This window comes from Nilaparvata lugens, chromosome 8, assembly GCF_014356525.2.
Source record: "Nilaparvata lugens isolate BPH chromosome 8, ASM1435652v1, whole genome shotgun sequence".
NCBI classification, from domain to species: domain Eukaryota; kingdom Metazoa; phylum Arthropoda; class Insecta; order Hemiptera; family Delphacidae; genus Nilaparvata; species Nilaparvata lugens.
The window spans coordinates 7,913,816-7,931,499 of NC_052511.1; the positions used below are offsets into that span (position 1 = coordinate 7,913,816).

The 17,684-nt window shown below is 33.6% G+C and overlaps 1 protein-coding gene across 4 annotated transcripts in view; it reads left to right on the forward strand.

Annotated features, from left to right (window-relative positions):
- Positions 1-17,684, forward strand: part of LOC111046194 (fatty acid synthase) — a 75,067-nt gene that overhangs the window by 41,904 nt on the left and 15,479 nt on the right. For all 4 annotated transcript variants that reach the window (XM_039433839.1, XM_039433841.1, XM_039433840.1 and 1 more), the window contains 9 exons: positions 851-1,012; positions 1,620-1,780; positions 2,787-2,954; positions 5,885-6,127; positions 8,558-8,763; positions 11,055-11,252; positions 12,709-12,781; positions 13,850-14,026; positions 15,840-16,019. In XM_039433839.1, the coding sequence (XP_039289773.1) occupies positions 851-1,012; positions 1,620-1,780; positions 2,787-2,954; positions 5,885-6,127; positions 8,558-8,763; positions 11,055-11,252; positions 12,709-12,781; positions 13,850-14,026; positions 15,840-16,019 (1,568 nt within the window). The remainder of the gene's footprint in view (positions 1-850; positions 1,013-1,619; positions 1,781-2,786; positions 2,955-5,884; positions 6,128-8,557; positions 8,764-11,054; positions 11,253-12,708; positions 12,782-13,849; positions 14,027-15,839; positions 16,020-17,684) is intronic.

Sequence of the window (17,684 nt, forward strand, 5' to 3'; positions counted from 1 at the left end):
TGACTAAGAAGTGTTACAGTTTATTCATATCAATAATAGTGACTCTTTGGAATTTTTGATTCAATTCTTGTTATAATTCAGCATATTTTAATTCGATTGACGATTATTGATATATTTTATGAAGCTATGTTCTCTGGTAGCCTACAATAAAAAATGAAGCTTCGGCTGCACAAAAGCCTGTTAAATTTTAATCGTGGTTGAATGCCTAGATAACCAAACAGAGAAGCATCCTTTCAAAAAAGCATGCTCCGATTAGTTTTCGTGGTATTTAACATGATTAAAATTTAACAGGCTTTTGTGCAACTGGGCCAACGTATTTTAATAGGGTCACAATATAGAAAATAACTAGTACCCTAGTAATATTTTAAAATTGAGCACTAGTTTTGACATTTATGTCATTCAAGTGTCCTTTAAAAAAATTGAATGAGATTTTGAAAAATAGAATAAAAAATTTGAATGCTTGTATTATAGAATTGAGATTCTTTGTCTTCAACGTTTATGGGAGTCCAATTGAATATAAAATATTGTTTTCAAAAGCAATCATTTTCCAATTTCTCACATTAAGTAGGCTACATTAAATCGATTTCATAGGATTACATTATTTATTATTTGTTTCTGCTGATGATGCCCTCAAGATCCCTAGGCTTGTGCGTAGGTAGTGAGAGGAATTTTTTTGATGATTATAGTACTTGTATTAATAAATCTGTCAGCTGCACTCACAGGAATAGGGATGATCCTAATATTACTTAATAAGTTAGAATAAACTTTTACATCCATAAAAATATAAAAAGAGACAAAAAAGTAAAACTCATACAAGTATAAATAGTTATTGACCCACTCTTTATTACAGGAGTGAAGAGTTCCATCGTATTCTCAGACAATTGGACTCAATTTTTGGATGGTATCATGAAAATTGCCACTTTTGGAAAAATAGAAGCTGATAATAAACTATACATGCCGACCGCAATCCAAAAGCTTATTGTTAAAGCTGATAAGATCAGAGATGGCCAAGGTAAGCATCCACAATATGTATTTATTCCAGTAAAAATGAAGTTGGAAAACTGAACATTGCAGAGTACAAAAATAGTATTATTCTCCTTCAAATGTACAATTGAAGTGCTTTGATCTGATTTGAATTGTAAGTTGTAGAAAATGACAATATAATTTTTTTACAATTGAGTTTTAATGATTGTATGTTCATTGTATTATAAAAGTACAATTCAATTCCCTACATTTAGGCCCGGATGCACAACAGCCGGTTAAATTTTAACCGTGATTAATTTCACGAGAACCAATCACAGAAGGCGTATTTGAAAAAAAATCTCGTGAAATTAATCACGGTTAAAATTCAACCGGCTGTTGTGCAACCGGCACTAAGTGTATTATAATATATTTTGTTTATTAAGCTACTGTATTGTTTCAATTCAAATTGAAATTAATATTGGGATTCAATACTGTTTTATTTTATTTGATTGTGTGTTCATTGTTCTGTATTGTAAATGTACTATTGAATTACAAGTTCCTACACTGATTGTATTATAATCTTGTTGATTATTGTATTATTTTTGTGGAATGAAGATGGCTTTTTAGTATTAAAAAAAGTTTAAATGCATTTTCAGTTGTCGATATAATCATGGACTATCATACAAATCGAATTTCTTGTCCTGCCTTGAAAGTTTTTGGTATTCAATCTGAACAAGTGACGGTTGAACCATTATCAGACATCAATTTACGACTTGATGAGTACAGATTTGTGCCGCATTTCAATTCTTCTACTAAGGTATGGATCCCTCCAGTAGCCTAATAATTAGTTTGTTTATTGATAAAAATATTTATGGTGTGAGAGAATATCGATATGTATAGTAAGTGAGAAAAGCCCCCATGTTGGATTTATATCAACCATTATGAAGCTCTCATTTCTATTATCAAATCACATTTTATTTCGCCTAATTGACCGAGTGAAGTGAGATCTAAGATTCAAGTCGACGGTTTTGCATTTTTCTCTATGTTTATATGTTTATATTTATACTCCGCATTTACGGCGAAACGCGGCAATAGAATTTCATGAAATTTGACAGGTATGTTCCTTTTTGAATTTTTTGTCGACGTAATGTGTAAGGTTTTTGAAATTTGCATTTTAAGGATAATACAAAAGGAAAATGAGTCTCTTTAGAACGCCAATATTACCGTAAAAAATAGACTATAGAATTATTCAAGGTACCTAGAATAGGCCTACCTGTATCTAGGTACATTGGAATTATTCATCATAAAATCAGCTTTCGAGTGGACTATTAATTGTATGCAATGACGCTTGCAAATTAATACCTCAATGTAACTTGGTAGAAAATCAGCTGTCGTGTGGACTATTAATTGCATTTAATGACGCATGCAATTAATAACTGAAAGTAACATAGTATTTTCTCTCGACCTTTCTCTGCTTTCAACTCGGGATGATCTATTGCTAGTATGTCTTGAAAGAGATTAGCTTTTGATGTTAGCATTTTTGATACACCAACCCCAACAGTCATTAGCCGTTTTCACACCGATATCTCGCCAACACAACATACAAGCAGGATTTACTCTGATGGACAGTATACGAGGAGGCTGTGGTTTATATCTAAACGAGGTCTACTGTTCACAGAACTACTAGTTATTATTGAATTGAATAACAAAAATCCTAGAAGAGAATTTGATGAGACACACACTCCTCAACTAACTAAAAAATTACTAAAAACTGCTTATTCAAACTGTAATAAATTCAATTTTAGTTGTATGTCTTTTTTCAGGGTGTTGAACAGCTATTAACAGTATCGATGCAATTAGCTCTGGAGAACTGCATCTCTCACCAAAATGTGAATTATGAGTTGGAAATTATTGTCCTGGATGATAAGAGCAGAATCAACCATCTCATTCCTAAAATTGAGGAAGCTGTTCACGGAAAGTCCAATCTCAAGGTAAAATCAAAACCTCACTTGATGTTCACACCAAGGACGTTTACAGAATCAATAGATCATAACATTTATTATAAAAAAGAAAGAATAAGTAATAAATCTAATGCCCCCTGTGGGTTGGGGGAGCTTTGAGTCGATCATCGAACTCAAGAATGTGTTGAAAACCAGAATTCACCCACAGCATCCATGCTTGTCGTAGGAGGCGACTAAAATGGACCTCGAGGCAACTCCAGAAGTTGCCTTGCCTTCAAACCCACGGGATCTGCCCCATCAGGGCAGTTTCGGTGGGGCAAAAAGAGAAACCCAAGAGGCCAGAGATGGGCGAAACTCCAGACACAAATGTGGTTCAAGTGGCTGAGTCGAGGGTGGCCGGGTGCCGAGCCGTTTGGCGTCCCCTCTCTCAGCGGAAGGACCTACAAAAAGGCCAGGAGTGGAACTCACGTAGGTCACGAGTTTGTGGGTGGAGAGGCCAAAACTCACCACTGCTCAAAGAATGGCAGCCATTTAGGCAAAACTTCTTGGGAAAAACGAGGCTTTTGACCCTGCGAAGTTTCGGAGGGGCAAAAAGAAAAACCTAAGAGACCAGTGATGGGTGAAAAACCAGGCAAAAATGTGGGTCAAGAGGCTGAGTCAAGGGTAGCCGGGCGCCCTAGAGATAACTTGGCCGCCCCTTCCTCAGCGGAAGGACCTACAAAGAAGGCCAGGAGTTGAACTCACGAAGGTCACGAGGAATAATCAGTCTGAAGAGACTGCCAAGCATATCACACTGGATTGCGACAAGGATTGCAACCAGGTTATTAATGGAATGTTAGTATAGGGAAAAACTCCTGGTTCTTGTAAAGGACATAGGTATTGGTTTGCCTAACTAACATACTACTTGGGAACACAATAAGCTTCGGTTGACGTGTGGGGCTCTTTGAACCTTTGCATCATTGAATCCGTCACGTCAAAAACAATAAACATGAATAAATTTAATTGTTCAGTTCTGTACTGCATGTACAGTGAGGACTGGAATGATACTAGATATGCCCTGAGAAGCTTATATAACCATAAATTTGGACCATAAGTGACCTAATATTAGAAACCTTGCTATTCCAGATGAATATCAAAGAACCCCAGGACTAAGCTCAGTGGTCGTAAAGGCGGATTGAAAATATTTCTAATCATTAGGCCATTTTCAAATGCTCAAATGATAATACATTATAAACATTTACCTATATTATTGCTCAAAGTATATCACCCCGTAGAGAAACAATAGCTTAAGTAGATATGCCATGGTGTAATGAGCTTATGTCGCAACTTTTACTCTTATCTCAAGCCGATTACTGTCGATTATTGTCGATTTTTACTGTTTTGGCCGGGTGAGAGTGTATGAACGGCACAATATGAGAGACTACCAATGTCACACAGCTTCAAGGGAAAGAACTACGTGGACTATAGGCTTGAGATAACAGTAAAGGTTACAACATAAACTCCCTATACAATGGGATATCTACTTACGCTATTGTTTTTCTATGATATCAATATTGTTGCTATATTATGACTCAATTATTTTAATAATCCTATCTCATCCACTCCTCTTAATATTACAAACTGTTACCCTTATAAAGAATGTGTTACAAACTGGATGAATAATTTTTTTTGGTTTTTGTATTAGATTTATTGTTGAAAAAATGTGACGACCGTTATATTTATAACAATTTTGTAGATATACTCACTACATCTCATATCATAAAATCAAATTGTTAGCCATTTCATATATATACTTCAAACTGGCTTGAAGAATAAAGCTTTATTCCCTCATATCAGTATCAGCTTCCGTGTCCGGTCAAGTGAAAATATTCTTAACATGAGTTCCAATGGTACTATTCAAACTTGCTTGGTCGAGCTGAGTGAAAATAGTCTCATTAGGATTCATGAAAATAATATTTCTACTGTACTTGTAGAACCTGTAATAACATTTCCCTGAAACGGACATACGGGCCATACTGATATGTGGCAATCCAGATTAATATTATAGCCTACTATCATAGAAAAAAGATATAGCATTAGTGGTGAAAAAGATAGTGATTCAAAAACCATAATTTGTGATCTCAATAGCGAAAAAGGTTCGCTTGATAAGTGATAATAATATATATAGCATTTATGCTATGACTGCATATGACGATGTTCAAATGAGAAATATTTCTTCATATTCTTATATTGTTATATTTCTGAGCCATAGCATTTTATAAATATGGATAATAACTTAATATCTTTGTTTTGTTTTTTTTTCTTGTAATATTGAACTGTTGTTTATGAGAAGCAATAAATTCTATTCTATTCTATTTTTATGCTATTTTCCTCTGTGATATTTATATGTGTGAAGAAATAATGCCATAGGCTACATTTTGTATTTCTACTTGTTCAGAATATAAATATTTATTTAGACCAAATCAATTTATTCTCTTCCTCCTCACCTCCACAGGTCGCTACAACCCTTGGCCTCCCTCACAAAGCCTCCCCATCTCTCCCGATCCACTGCCTGCCTTTTTCAGTTTCGAACTCCAAGCGTTCTCAAATCCTGCTCCACATCTGTCCATCTTATTCCTTGGCCTTCCTTTTCTTCTTCTATTGTAAATTCTTTCCCTCCATATACATTTGGCAATCCTTTCATCACCCATTCTCACCAAGTGTTCCATCCATCTAATTCTGCCAGCTTTAATACATCGGACAATGTCTTTCACTCCCCAGGAAGCGCTCGATTTCACTATTTTTTCTCCTTCTCCAGATTCCATTTTCGTAAACAGGTCCCACTAATCCCACTATCCTCCTAATAACCTTTCATTCAAAGATACGAAGCCTTTCTATGTCCCCAGCAGTGAGTACCCAAGTCTCAGCGCCATAACAACTAAATCAATTTGAAAACTTATTAAAGTTATTACTTTTTGCAGATTAAAATATTACCAGCATCTCGACCTCTGGATGAGCTTTTGGAGAACAAAACGAAACCTTCATCGCTACTCATTATAACAGCTGAAAATTCACTGAAAAACTCGTTGGATATCCTGCAGAAACATCAAGAATGTCACGTGCTGGCGTTTGTAGCTTCTCAGAATGATCTCATACGGAAATCCAACTGCAAAGTGCTGTATCAGCAACAAGTTGCTAACGACAATATTGTACTTCTGAAAAAGGTCGGTATAATTTGTTGGACAGCGCCCTAACTAGGAAGAATAAAGGCATTCATTCTATTCTATAAAGTATAGACAAACTCAGATCATTTAAAAATCCAAGGCCCGGTTGAAGGCTCTGTTAAATTTCAATCATGATTGCCACGGAGACAATTAAAAGAGTTTTTTTTAGAAAAGAAGGCTTCTCTGATTGGTTCATGTGGCATTTATTAACCATTAAAATTTAACAGGCTTTCGTGCAACCGGAACTAAGATTTTTAAAACTTGCTATATTCAACATTGATATGCAAACTGATTGTAATGAATTTCAATCATGATTAATTAAATGCCACGAAATATAATCAGAGAAGGTTTTTACGAACATAATGCATCTCTGGTTAGTTCTTGTGGCAGTTAATCACGATTAAAATTAACAGGCTTTCGTGCAACCGGAACTAAGATTTCAAAACTTGCTATATTCAACATCGACATGCAAACTGATTGTAATGAATTTCAATCATGATTAAATGCCACGAAATCTAATCAGAGAAGGTTTTTACGAACATAATGCATCTCTGGTTAGTTCATGTGGCAGTTAATCACGATTAAAATTAACAGGCTTTCGTGCAACCGGAACTAAGATTTCAAAAATTTGCTATATTCAACAACGATATGCAAACTGATTGTAATGACGCATATAACCGTTGAAGGTTGAGAATTTATAGTTTGAGAATTGGATAAAAACTTATCAACTTGGAAATTACCGTAGTTTTATATGAATTCATATTTTCTGAACACATCATAACGAATTATAAATCTTCAACGAAACATGTTTGTTGGAAAGTAAAAGTAGTATCTAAGTAGTGAAAAATACTTAGATACTACTTTACTTTCCAACAAACATGATTTGTTGAAGATTTATGATTCGTTATGATGTGTTCAGATTTAATCGTTTACAAATAAATATCTAGAATGTTGACCACGTTATAATGACAGTATTTGATTAACATTGTTGTTGATATCCTTGTCTATTATTCGACAAAGCATATAACGCTTTCCTTTTCTACTCCCTCAACGTAGCAGATCGTTTATCAACAATGTAGACTTATAATTTATTAACAAAATATCTCATCTCGATCATGAAAATTTATAATTAAATATTTAAAAATATAATATTTTTCTAACGAATTAAATATAATTGATAATTTTTGACAAGAATGAACAGTTAAAATTACATCTGATACATCGGTATCAACTATCCTCTATAGAAGGCAGTGGCAAGTCAAAGAATCTTCAACACTGTTCCCCTATATTTCTCTACAACCATTATAACGTGGACCTCACTATAGAAGGAGGTTTATAATTTTAACATGTTTTGAAAGTAAGCAATTGAATTGGCATCGCTGTTCTCCTATCTTTCTCTTGTATTATTATAACGTAGACCTCACTATACTAAGATGTTTATAAATTTTAACATGTTTTAAAAGTAAGCAATTCAAATGGAAAATTGTGTTGAAACGTTTATACCCACAAAAGTGGGATATTTCTTAGATATATTGTAAGAGTGTATTTCAAGAAAATTTAAGTTCGTTTTTGAACTATTTTTTAGAACAATACATTCAGGTTTTTGTTTTATTTATTTATTCTTTCTCTCTTTTGTTTCTGTATTCTCATTTAGATTACTGATGAATTAGTTGAAAGTTGACTGTATTTTAATTCAATTTTATTTTTGTAGAGTACAAAGTAAGAGGTGACTCTATTTAAATTTCAAAGTTTTGGTTTTTTTCTCGTGAAGTTAATAATTATGTTGTTTGTATATTTTATAAGTCCAGCCACATTGACACATACAAGGTCCCTAAAAGAGGGTGAATTTAAGAGTGTGAATTTTAAAAGTTGAGTTACAATGTTTAGTTATGATAATTACGAGAAATTAGTTAGGTATGAGAAGAAGGAGGAATTGAATAGGAATGATAAGAAGAAATAATTATTGAGTGAATTAGGTAATCACAAAAACAATAATAATTATTATTCAATATTAGTATAATGTATAATAAAGAAATCTATCTACTCGGCTGACGGCCTCGGCTAAGCCTGAAGAACTTTTATTTATGATGAAAAGAATGCTTGTTCAATTTATTTGTAAAATTTAGTTGAGTTTGAATTGAATTGGAGGTATTATTTTCATTTTCTGTAATGTTGAAAAAAGTGCAAATAAAGTTCTGTTCTATTCTATTCTATTCTGGTATATTCATTCAGGTTTTTGGATAAAGTTTTCAAAAACTAGTACCTTTTATTCAAAAACTTGACTGTAGTATCGTCAAAAATAGTTCAAAAACGATTTATTAACTAGCAATTCGTCATAAAAAGTTAAATAGATGAAAATTAAAGCGATAATAGTTTTGTATTGTTTTTGAATTAATAACGATTCTATTAAATTTTGAATTTATTTTACAGACTATCAAACCAGAGACACGATCGTGGTCTGTCATACACGCTTCTAATCCCAACTGGTTATCTGAATTGGCTTTCCTCAGATCGTCTTCCTCATACTCCAATTCCAACCATGTTATTTATCTGGTGGTTGACGAGGAACAGCACACGGGAATACCTGCATTCATAAAAAGTGTTGAACAATCTTATTCGAAGAGTAACCAGATAAGGTGAGCCTACTCGTTTAGTAGATAGTCAGTATTTGGAAACCATACTTGGCTACTTCAATGCCTAGTGATAACTTAGTTTATTTATTTATTAATACAGTAATTGCAAATCATATAGCTTTGAGTATAGAGAAAAGATATCGTTGATACCCCTCAATTTTTCCCTTATCGTCACAGTTCTTCATTGGCATTTATCATTATCATCCTCATCTTCTCTTTCTTGATTTTTATCATCTTTTCATCACCATTCCATGTTCTTTCTCTCAGTCATTCTCACTTATCTCAGCTGAACATTACAAACTTGGGACTTACAATTAACAGACATCTAGACTGGACTGAACAAGTGACTGAGACTTGCAACAGGGTCTTTGCAGGAATTCATTCACTGGAGAGAATTGGAGCTATTATCCCCTTACGGGAGAAAATAATGCTTGTGAAGACCTTGATATTTCCACATTTCTATTATTGAGATGTAGTCATACAGGACATGACAGTGACTCTCTCTGAAAGACTGCAAAGGGCTCAGAACTACTGCGTGAGATTCGTCTTTGGACTTGAAAGGGACGTCCACATAAGCCCTTACATCACTCAGATGGGTATTTTGAAGCTTCGAGACAGCAGAATTTATCATGTGCTAATGCTCCTCCACAAGGTTCTGGCAACTGGGTCTCCTCTCTACTTGAGTCAGAAATTTCAATTCCTCGCAGGAATCAACAGAAGAGATACAAGACATGGTGCAAGCCTGTTGAGCATTCCCATCCATCGCACTGTGACATATAATAGGTCGTTCTGTGTGACTGCTTGCAGACTATGGAATAGCTTACCCTTGTCTTTGAGGAGTGTAGAGAGGCGGACATTGTTCGGCGGGGAGGTCTTGGCGTGGCTGAGGGAGGGCGATCAGGGCATAAGATGAGAAGGTGTGTGTGCGTGTGTAAAAGGTGTGTGTTTGCGTGAAATTCTATTGTTTCTTGCTTAAAAAACTTTTTTCTACAACTCTATATTCTAACTTTTTTTCAGTCTAAAATAATTCTCCTAAATGAAATGAAATTGTTGTTTTTTCAATTATTGATTTATACTTTTGTATCATATTTCTTATTATTCTATTTAAGAGATTATTTCCTTATGTTGTTGTGATGTAGATGCATTAGAATTGTATAGGAGGGTTAAGTGGGAGAGAGGGCCAGCTGCGCCCTAACTTCGCCCTCCAGGTTAAAATAAAGGCAGCCTATCTATCTATCTTCAATTAAAACTTTTCTCCAAGTAGTTTTTCAAGTAGGCTACCAGCTTTTTTCTAACGTTTGTTAGTTAGTTTACTAATATTTTTTGTTTTGAATATGAATTGTATTTGAGCCTGTTATGTTATGCAAACATATTTGGGTTTTACATGTTGTTTAATTTGAAAATAGTGAATAAGTAAATATCATTATAATTCATCTCTGCTTTGACTTACTCGTATGTTCATTTTGTGTCATCTTTCATGGTTATAATCGCCATTGCTGTGTTTTCTCTAGTCCAAGCTTCATACTTCCCCCTCCTAAATAAAATTTCAAATGTTATCCAATTAATGATATCACCAAAATCATCAGAACTCAATTCTTTTTTCCTTGGAAAGTTAATACTCTTTATAAAGCTAGAAGAAATTTGAGTTGTGAAAAACCGTTTGGGTAAGCTAATCGATGCTTTTATATACCAACAACAATCATTGAATTCCTCTAAAAAATGACAAAATTAATATGTGGTCGTTAAAATATTTTTTCCCAAAAATAAAATCACTGAATGGTACGAATGAGATGTAATGTTTTCAATTAATTATTATTTAACGAAAATCCAAATTAAATGCTGTAAATCACCCCGAAGACTTCTGCTACTGCAAATATTGACAACAGGGTAAACAGCCATATGGAAATTGAGTTTTTCAAGTAGTTGATTAAATTTATATGGAGTTAGAAGCTAAATTCTCACATATCAGTATCAGTGTATCTGTTCACTAGCCTACAGTGAAAATATAATTCTCATGTGATCTAATGGGACTATTCCCACTCAGTTCAAACCAGTGAGTATGAATAGTTCCATTTGAACGTATGGTAATAATATTCTCACTGTATTAAAACATTTACTGATATATGTGGGAATCCATCTTAAATACATAGAAATCCGCCTAATTTACTGATTTATCATAATTATTTATTTATTAATGAAAACATGGATAAATAATCAGCGTTTTATAAATGCATCGAGAATGTTATTCTCCATTCTACACTATCAAAACTTATTTGATTTCGTTTACTCTTCAGGTACTTCATACTGCATGACACAAAATGTCCCAAGTTCACGCCGAATCTGCCATTCTATTCGGAACAAGTCAGTCTGGACTTGAAAATCAACGTGTACAAAGATGGTCAATGGGGCAGCTACAGGAGATTCAAGTTGGCCGATGATGTGAAGCCTGAATTGCAAGTTGATCCGTCTTTCACAGCTCTTTCTACTCTCAGGTGAATTATCCTTAATTTTTATTTATTTATTCATTTATTTACAATGCAAATGACACTAATGTAAAAACATTGAAAGATAAAATAATAAGGTAGTACTTGTGTTATTTTTCTTCCAAATTTATAGGTGACAAAGTCCAAGATAAGGTTAGAATTTCACTATTAATCATTAGGTCATTTGAATAAAAGGTAGCAATTGCTAGTTCTTGGGGCCCATATGCTAACACTACGTTTACTTGTAGATATGGTTGCATTATCATAATGTGTTTCATACGGGGTTTAAACGAACAGCTGACATTCTTCCGTTTAATTAAACCCGTATCTGCATACGGGCCTTAAGTGATTTTCAAGCAAATGCTAGGATTCGAGTCAGCTATATAATCTTATTTGTAGAACCAATGACTAGTTGCTAGTCACTAGATTCTAGCATAGAGAAACGATAGCATAAGTAGATATCCCATGGTATAGGGCGTTTATGTCGCAACTTTTACTGTTATCCCAAGCCGATAGTTCACGTAGTTCTTTCCCATGAAGCTGTGTGACACTGGTAGTCTCTCAAATTGTGCCGTTCATACACTATCACCCCAACAAAACAGTAAAAATTTACAATAATCGACAGTAATCGGCTTGAGATAACAGTAAAAGTTGCGACATAAATTCCCCATACCATGGGATATCTACTTCGCTAATGTTTCTCTATGAGTCTAGTTTCTATTCAATCGACCCGTTACTTAGGCCCGCCGCAAAGTAGACCCACGCTAATCCACGAAAAGCAACCCACGCCGTGGGATGTTTTGTAAACCATTGCTATAGAATTATTCATAATTAATCAGCTGAAAAGTGGATTATTATTATACATGTATTATTATCAAGTGTATGTATTATTATCATTACACAGATGTCTGGAGAAGCCTAGCAATGGTTGTTTACAAAACATCCCACGGCGTGGGTTGCTTTTCGTGGATTAGCGTGGGTCTACTTTGCGGCGGGCCTTACATCTTGTAATCCTTAGTTGATGCAAAAAGTAATGAAAAACAATTATCAATGAATATTGTTTCTTTTTTCTGTGGTTGATGCTAAGAAATGTATTGTTTGTACTTTGTGAATTTATTATTATTTAGTCAGTCTATTGTCAGAACCGGAAATTGTCAGAATATTGTTAAAAATGTTATTTTTTGTTAAAAAATAATTGTTTTTGAAAAGGCCGAAGGCTATTCCAGTTCCTCAACTATTGATACAGTTTATTACGACATAATCCGTCTTATAGCTTTGATTCTTACTTGGTTTTTGAGATTTCAGAGTTTCCAAGTTCGACTGCATTCAAAGTTTTTCTGAATGACGCGGATAAAAAATCTACTTCTGTAAAGTAATGATAGCTCTTGTGAAGTGAACTTGAGGAATTCACCAATGGATAACTATTATACTTTATTTTTGATGAGAATTGGTTTTTTATTTGCAGTACTGATGAAATCGACCTCCACTACTTGGGATTCAATGGCAAGGATCTATCGGCTTCTCCCAACAACTTTTCGGTAAGCAGAACATTAAATCGATTCTTGTAGATTATTTTAAAATAATAATGGTTTCCATAGTCTCTTGACTTTCTCAAGGTTGATTTAATATACCAGCATGGTGTAACAAATACAGCAATATACCTATGGTGTAACAAAGCAAATACTCATATTTAATAAACTCACTCAACAATAAGAAATAAAGTCTAGCTAGAAGATGCTCTCATTTTATAATTTTCCCAACTATGAAATCAAGGTGCATCTTTAATTCTATTCAGATTCAAGTTTTCCTCATTTTCAAATTAAACTTAAACTTATATCTTGTTTGATAATTTTCAGTTGTTTTCATTCAACATATTTATATTTACCACAACATCATCTTCACAACACTGAAAAGTTATTAAAGTTTCATTATTCAAAATTTAGACTTTTTGATTCTAGACTCTTATAGTATTTATCTGATTTAAAATTTGCTTGTTTATCTGAGTATTGAAGAGCCTAAATTTTATTTTGAAAAGTGAAAGTGACATAACCAACATTTTGATTTGGACAGTAAAGTATAAATTGGAAATGGGACAGTTTTGGGCATAAGCCTGTTGTGCCTTTCCTCATGTTAAGTATTTGTACACAATGTGATAAATAAATAAATTTTCGTCTTTGGAAATTGTTTCTTAATCTCGAATTAGGGTTAGATTTTAATTCTATGGTGATTTCTCCAACATCGAAAATCATCGAGAAAATAGAACTGTATAATCGATAATACATTCTCCAACTCGTTAACTGTCAAATGTTAACTCTTAATTTAAGATCATATTTGAACTCTTAATTTAAGATCGAATTTGTTCAGATTAGAACTAGACTCTACCATTAAAAATGACTGAATCTGCAAGTTTCAAGCGTTAATAGTGTTAGAATATTACAACTAAATCATAACTATTCACAATGAAAATATTTTCTTACTTTCATTATTAGGGGAAAATCTAAAAGCTATTGGAAGTATTCAATTGAAAACTTTCTTTCCCAATAATAACCACTACTCATATTATTCTGAATTGAACTTAAACTTGTTTCTTGTTTAATAATTTTCAGTTAGAGTTGGGTCACTTGGATTACTCAGGAGCCAATTCGAAAGGAGAGCGAGTGATGGGTCTCTCTCCGCATCAGAGTGGGATGACAAAACTACAGCCTGACCCAATTCTCAAGTGGAACATCCCGGCTTCATGGAGCTTTGAAGAGGCAGCCACTGTACCACTGGCTTACACTATGGTAGATGGAATTCTTCAATTATTGTCAAATCGTTTGAATATTGTTCTTTACTTGATAACATTATTATTGGATGGACTTGGCATCACTTGTCAAATAATTCAAAATCATTGAGAGTTTGTTGAATATAAATTTATATTATTGAATATAGGATATTGATATTGTGAAATTTTTCCATAATTGGAAAACACAGTTTTAATTTTTGTGGCTTACAACATGGTAGATATACTTCTACAAGTATTTTTCAGTTGCTTAAATATTGTTCTTCTATTGATAATAGTTCTTAGATGGATTTTGTCTCAACTGTAAAATAATTCCAAATCATTGAGAGTTTGTTGAATAGGGTTTATTGATATCATCGAATAAAGGATATTGGGGAATTTCTTCAAAATTGAAAAAACACAGTTCCATTTTTGTCATATCCACATTCATTAGATCTGTACACAGGATTTCAGTTTCGTGTTGTTGAAACCAACCAAGTTCAGCTGAAGATGTGTTGGTTATAACACAAAACTGCAGTCCTATGTACAAATCTAATAAATGTGGATGTAACCAAAAACTGTGTTTTCAATCATTGAGAGTTTTTTGTTGTTTGAAGTCATTATTATTTATTTATTTACTTACTTAGGTATCAATTGAATATTACACAAATCATTTAAGTTATACACAAATTATACAGGTGGTGTAATAATTGAAAAAATACAGGAACCTACCTACTCGAAATCAAACAATCCTATCCATTCATAGACAATAGATACAATTTTTTTTAATTTAAGTGTACACAACAGGCTCTTGTCCAAAGCTGCTCTCAACCTTAAGAGTGTGCAAACGCTAAAAATAAACTTTCTAGTGATATTTTTCAAAGTTTTTCGATTTGTAAATCATCAAGCTATCAAAATGAAAAAGTTTTCTGAGGAAAACATTTTTTTCCAATCATTACTTTTTGAGATATGAGCGCCTAAAGTTTAAATATTTGGGACAGAACATTTCAAATTCGGTAAGAGATAAATCCATGAGATTTAGAGTATAGAGTCTTCATGGTATTGTTGATCTACTGAAACAAAAATTTTCTGAAAATATAGATTTTTGAGAAAGTTATTCAATTTTACCAAAAATAACTTGTCTAAAAGTTATTTTTGGTCAAAAATTGATATTTTCAGAAAATTTTTGTCTTAGTAGATCAACAATACTATGAAGATTCTATCCTCTGAATCGCATGGATTTATCTCTCACCGAATTTGAAATGTTCTGTCCAAAAATTTAAACTTTAGGCACTCATATCTCAAAAAGTAATGATCGGAGAAAAATGTTTTTCTGAGAAAACTTTTTCATTTTGATAGCTTGATAATATAGAAATCGAAAAACTTTGAAAAATATCACCAGTAGAAAGTTTATTTTTAGCCTTTGCACAGCCTTAATTTGAAAGAGCCTTGAATTTTCAACCTTAATTTTATCATCTTGGAGGTGAATAATTGGAAAAATACAGGAAAACCTACCTACTCAAAACAGAAAAATCGTATAAATTTGAAATTTTTGAAATTTGCCAAAAAATTCTTACATTACAAAAATTTGAAAAAGACAAGTCTAACAAAAACACAATATCTTAAACTAAGAAATAACATAGAATAGAACTCGACTAATCATGAAAACCTACGATGAAATTAGAATTTTTTAGGCGCCACCAGCAAAAGAAAAAACATCTTGCCTGCAGTTTATAAATGTATTGAGAAAATAACTGAAACACATTACTGAATGAACTGTTTATGTATCGAACAATCTAGATATAATATGCTTGTCTGTATATTTTTGTTTACAGGCCTATTATTCTCTAATCGAAATAGCAAGACTGACTCCCAAACGGAAGGTTCTGATACACTGTGGATACACTCCAATCGGAATGGCAGCTCTATCAATTGCTGTGAAGGAGCAGTGCACCATATTCACCACCTACTCCAATGATGAACAAGCTAAGCTTATTCTCAAGAAATTCCCCTCTGTAAGACTCCCTACTTATTATTTCATCAATGTTTGTAGTTGAATACTGTACTTTTGGAAAATGAGAATTTTCTCTTTTATAGAAAATCCTATTATTAGGATTTTATTAAATTTTGTACTGATACACTTTGCATTTACACACTAAATTGTCAGACTAAACCTGATTCATTTAGGCGAAGAAATTTTCTCTTCAATTTTCTACAGGTCCTCAATTTTTCGTTTCATAAACGAAAATTTAGACTTCACATTAAAAAAAAATAATTCCTGTTATTACTAAACTGCTGTCTGTTGTACAGGGTTGGACAGGGAGTTATGGATGATTTGAAATAACAGTTACACACTCATTTTTAAACGAAACTCAAAATTTATTTTTTAGTGTGTAGCTTCAATGTTGCCATTATAAAAATTAAAGAGGAAAAAATTAGAACTTTTATTATGTACGTAAAATCTGTTAAATGCTGTCCGTTTTTGTCCATACACTCCTGTAGACGTTGTGAGAAGTTGTCCATACTGCTCTGAAGCATTGCACGTGGTACCGCTCGAATTTATTGTGTTATCGTTTCACTCAGGGCTTCATGGGTTCGTGGTTTGTTTATTTATACACGTGCTTTTAGATAGCCCCATAAAAAGTATTATTGTATAGTAAAGTATATTGGCCTTTACTTTTTTCGAGAAAAAGGTCGAACCGTCACTGTCAATACGGATCATTACCTAACGATGTTGCGTAAATTTTTCTGCCAAATTGAGAAGACGACGTATCAACGTCAATACTGTATGGTTTTAACAAGATGGGGCGATATGCTATACATTGAGAGCAGCTATGGAAATGCTAAGGCAGACCTTCCCTGGACGGGTCGATGTCAAACGTGGCAAACGACAGAAGAGTCCTGCGACAGTCGAGACCAGCGACGGTAGAGACGACAGTTGAGGCCTCTTTAATTTTTGAACAGCCCTGACAGTTGAGACCTGCAACCCGAGAGGACTCCTAAAAAAGAGTCCTCAAATGTCGCCTGCTTCAGGCGACAGTAAAGAACACTTCAATTTTCGTACAGCCCCGACAGTCGAGGCCTACGACCGTAGATGACTGGAAAATTGAGTGTAATTATAAATTGAGTGTGTAATTGAATAATGTTAAGTGACACATAATCTAGCTACATTTGAACTGTTGTATAAATTAGAATTGGAACCGTTTTGGGCTTATAAGTTAAGCCTGTGGTACTTTTCTATAAGTTGTGTAATTCCGATGATTAAATAAATAAATAAATAAAACTGTCCTCTACTGTCGCAGGCCTCGACTGTCGCCCCCCCCTGGACGCCTCATTTTGTTGCGTGGAGATGTGGAGTGGCCTCCTCGGTCACCGGATTTGTCACCTTGTGACTATTTTTTATGGGGCTACCTAAAAGCACGTGTATTTATAAACAAACCACGAACCCATTAAGCCCTGAGTGAAATAATAACACAATAAATTCGAGCGGTACCACGTGCAATGCTTCAGAGGAGTATGGAGAACTTCTCACAACGTCTACAGGCGTGTATGGACAAAAACGGACAGCATTTAACAGATGTTTTTTGTACATAATCGATGATTTAATTTTTTCTTCTTTGATTTTTAAAATGGCAACATCCAAGGTACATACTAAAAAAAATTTTGAGTAATAATTTAAA